The 5,000-nt window shown below is 31.3% G+C and overlaps 2 protein-coding genes across 2 annotated transcripts in view; both read left to right on the forward strand.

Annotated features, from left to right (window-relative positions):
- The window catches only part of LOC113808438 (glycine-rich protein), an 833-nt gene extending 612 nt beyond the window's left edge, over window positions 1–221 (forward strand). The window contains exon 2 of the mRNA XM_070125815.1: window positions 1–221. This exon is cut by the window's left edge and continues 338 nt beyond it. Within this exon, the coding sequence (XP_069981916.1) occupies window positions 1–172 (172 nt within the window). The 3' untranslated portion in view covers window positions 173–221.
- Window positions 222–2,695: 2,474 nt separating this feature from the next.
- LOC138862739 (cuticle protein 65-like) lies at window positions 2,696–3,530 on the forward strand. Its single transcript, XM_070125814.1, has 2 exons — window positions 2,696–2,723; window positions 2,836–3,530. Exons 1-2 carry the CDS (start codon window positions 2,712–2,714, stop codon window positions 3,481–3,483), a joined length of 660 nt encoding a protein of 219 aa, XP_069981915.1. The 5' UTR covers window positions 2,696–2,711; the 3' UTR covers window positions 3,484–3,530.
- The last annotated feature ends 1,470 nt before the right edge of the window (window positions 3,531–5,000 follow it).

Consider the following 5,000-nt stretch of genomic DNA (forward strand, 5'->3'; position numbering starts at 1 on the left):
TCGCTCCTACAACCACGTCCTCCACAAGCGTGACGCTGACCCAAGCTATGGTCACACTCACGGTCTCACAGGATCGGTCTACGGATACGCTAGCTCCGTCACCCATCCAGGATACGGATATTCGTACCAGCAGAGGCATGGAGTAGTACCCGCACATTACGCCTTATACTAACTTCCTACTCGTAAAGAGGTTTATCGTGCGATAATAAAACTTGATTTTAGTACATGTTTTATTTTACTTCTATGTGCATGAGATATTTCATTCAAAATCTGTTCAAAATTGCGCGCGCGTGTGTGCAGGTATATATGCTTGCATATGAACCTGTTCACACACGAACACACCAATATACGCACCTACGCACGCATGAAAACACAGTGTATTTTCCGATGTATATTGCATATATAACTATGACCCAAAATAAAGCTATAAATAGCAATTAGCAATGCAGTAACAAAACCACAAGATAATAGCTTCAAAGCCAAAGCAAATGAACAAAAATGAGAAATACATAAATCAATGGATACAAATATCGTAATGTGTGTGAAGCTGCTACTGGTCACATACTAGTGTGACAAAACTGATTTAGTTGTTCAATTAAGATAAAAAGTTATTGATACGTGTACATTCTCCATGAAAATTGTTTCACGAAAGTTAAATGAATAATAGTAAAAATAAAAAAATCGTCATTTTCAAAAATGATGACGTTACAGTAGATGCAGAAGTAATGTTGGAACCATTTTCACGAATTCCTTGAAGACTGGTCATTCACTATTCATTTCATGAAGAATGAATGGGACTCCCTCATATTTCTTCAAGACCCGGCCTCCGTCTTTCCAGCCTCATGGGAGTGTCCATGGCTTGCCTGTCAATCGTTATGCTTATATGCATTTTCAGATGTAGATTAGTGTGTGCATGAATTAACTGATGTATATTTAAACACATGCATCTGTGAATCTCCTCTTCTTTCGAATAATATTCATATATTTCGAGATATATTCACAAGCACATGCACATTCATACGAGCGCACATACACATATAGATATGTGTATATATATATATATATATATATATATATATATATATATATATATATATATATATATATATATATATATATATATATATATATATATATATATATATATATATATATATATATATATATATATATATATATACATGCATGCTTTTATATTCATATATACATATACATACATATATACATATGTATATATATATATATATATATATATATATATATATATATATATATATATATATATATATATATATATATAAAATAATGTATGGCAGAAATATTACAATGCACAAAAAAGATTTGTATATGTTCACATATATGTACATATACATACATACATATATATATATATATATATATATATATATATATATATATATATATATATATATATATATATGTATATATATATATATTTATGTCTATTAAATTAATATATATATATATATGTGTAAGGATACATACAGGCATACTATATATACATATTCTGTGTGATATGTATATATATATATTTGTATTCATGTATGTGTGTGTGTATATATATATATATATATATATATATATATATATATATATATATATATATATATATATATATATATATATATATATATATATATTCATGTATGTATATATATGTATGTGTATATATACATTTATATTGTGAATATGTATATATACATATATATTGCGAATATTGATATATACATATATGTATATGCATATGCATACACAAATAGATACAACATTAAGTGTATTTAAACAGATATGCATACGTTTTACAAACACAAACATCTAGTATCGATCGCGCAGGTTGCCAAAAATTAATTGCGTCGATCGACTTAATCGATCTACTGTTCTTGACTGGTCTCCTCGGTGATTTATATTATTAATTTATCATGCATTTGTATTTGATGCACCTTAATAGACGATATATCTCTAGAGTAAATAGCCTGCTGTATTTATCATCCATTTATTTTGCGTAATGGATCTGCGCAGGGAAAATTATCTATTTACGGGCATTCCTAGCTGTGTTTGCATTTGTTTCAGATTATGTTCAAAGTAATATGTATATTTTTTCGTTTACTTTGCATATATCAAAGTCGATTTGGATAAATATCTTTCGAGATCAAAATAACAGTATGTGAATTACTCTTTATTTGTATATCTGAAAGCATCTATTGATTTATGAAACAGGTAATCATGAACATAGTACACATACAAGTTTAGAAGCAGTAATTTCATTCAGCCAGTCATTTGTTCATGATGTATACAAATTAAAATCTGCTTCCTGGTTCATACACTCACATGAAATTACATGAGTGGTTAATCTTGCATGAAAAAGCTAACGATTAAAATAACTATGTGAATTACAATTTATTTGTATATCTGAAAGCATCTATTGATTTAGGAAAGAACCAGGTAATCAGAAATATGGTATATATATGTTAATTTTTAAGTGGTAATTTTATTCAGCCAGATTTGTTCATGATGTATACAGGTTAAAATCTGCTTCCTGGTTCATACACTCACATGAAATTGCATGAATGGTTAATCTTGCATGAAAAAGCTAACGAAGGTTAGAATCAAGTGTGGGGCGTGGCTCGACATATCACTCTATATAACACGCATCTGACTGCCTTCACATACAGTTCTCTGTAGCATCAACTATGAAGACTTTGGTAAGGAACTCCTTTCGTTTTTATCATATATATTAGAACAGTGACATTAAGATATCCTTTGTGAATGGCAATATTCAGTTGCTTAATGTGAAATTTGAACCTCTATCTTCAGATCGCTGTACTGTTGGTTGCCTGCGTGGCAGCAGAGCAGAAGCGCGAGGCTGAGCCTTCTTATGGCCATGGTGTGGGCTTGTCCCTTCCTCATGGCGTTGTCAGCGGTCGGCAGTATGGCGTCGGGTATGGGCACGCAGCCATAGCTCACCATCCATATGGCGGTCGGTCCTTTGTCCAGAGCTACAGCCACAACCTCCACAAACGAGAAGCTGAACCTGGGTACAGCCATCCAGCATATGGTTATGGATACGGTCATTCCCATGCATTCGCACCAGCCATAGCTCACCATCCATATGGTGGTCGGTCCTTTGTCCAGAGCTACAGCCACAACCTCCACAAACGAGAAGCTGAACCTAGTTTCGGCCTGCCCTCATATGGTTATGGATATGGTGGCGGCATTGGCTATGGTATCGGTCATAGCCTTGGATACGGACCAGCCGTAGCTTACCACCCATATAGCGGTCTCTCCTACACTCGCTCCTACAACCACGTCCTCCACAAGCGTGACGCTGACCCAAGCTATGGTCACACTCACGGTCTCACAGGATCGGTCTACGGATACGCTAGCTCCGTCACCCATCCAGGATACGGCTATTCATACCAGCAGAGGCATGGAGTAGTACCCGCACATTACGCCTTATACTAACTTCATACTCGTCAAGAGGTTTATCATGTGATAATAAAACCTGATTTTAGTACATGTTTTATTTTACTTCTATGAGCATGAGATATTTCATTCAATATCTGTTCAAAATTTCGCGCGAGTGTGTGCAGGTATATATGCGTGCATATGAACCTGTTCACACACGCGCACACCAATATACGCACTTACGCACGTACATAGAGTAAGATATGAAAACACATAATGTATTTTCCGATGTATATTGCATATATAACTATGACCAAAAATAATTCTATAAATAAATCAAATACAATGATTAGCAATCCAGTAGCAAACCCACAAGATAATTGATTTAAAGTCAAAACAAATGAACAAAAATTAGAAAGAAATGAATCGCTGGATACAAATATCGTTATGTATGTGAAGCTCCTCCTGGTCACATACTAGTGTGACAAAACTGATTTAGTTTTCCAATTAAGACAAAAATCCCTTGATATGTGTACATTCTCCTCTGCGTAAATTGTTTCACGAAAGTTGAATGAAAAGAAAAAGAAAAAAAAATCGTCGTTTTCAAAAATACTGACGTTACAGTAGATGCAGAAGTGATGCTGGAGACATTTTCATGATTTCCTTGGACACTGGTCATCTCTTTCTGTTAATTTCATGAAGAATGAATGGGACTCCCTTCTATTTATTCAGTACCCGGTCTCCGTCTTTCCAGCCTCATGGGAGTGTCCGTGGCTTGCCTGTCAATCTTTATGCTTATATAGATTCTTAGATGTAGATTAGTGATTAATAGATGGATATATACATATATGTCCTTTGTAAATGAATGTATATTTATACACATAAAAGTGTGAATCTCTTCTTTCAATATGTATGTTCACACGCTCACGCGCATACATACGTGCGCACATACAGATATGTGTATTTGTAAGTATATATACCTACATGCATTTGTAATCATATATACATATATATACATATATATGTATATATATATATATATATGTAATATATATATATATATATATATATATATATATATATATATATATATATATATATATATATATATATATATATATATATATATAAAGAGATATGTATGGTAGAAAACCCACAATGCACAAAATATATTTGACTATATTCATATATATATACATATATACATATACATATATATATGCACATCCACATGCACATATACATATGTGTGTGTGTGTATGTGTGTTTATGTATGTGTAGCTATATATAATGTACATGTACATACATATTTAAATATATATGTCTATCAAATTCATATATATATATATATATATATATATATATATATATATATATATATATATATATGTATATATATATATATATATATATATATATATATATATATATATATATATATATATATATGGATACATACAGGCATATTGTATATACACATTTTGTGTGTGATGTATATAAATGTATATATATATATATATATATATATATATATATATATATATATATATATATATATATATATATATATATAT

Source organism: Penaeus vannamei, chromosome 9 (assembly GCF_042767895.1).
Source record: "Penaeus vannamei isolate JL-2024 chromosome 9, ASM4276789v1, whole genome shotgun sequence".
NCBI lineage: Eukaryota > Metazoa > Arthropoda > Malacostraca > Decapoda > Penaeidae > Penaeus > Penaeus vannamei.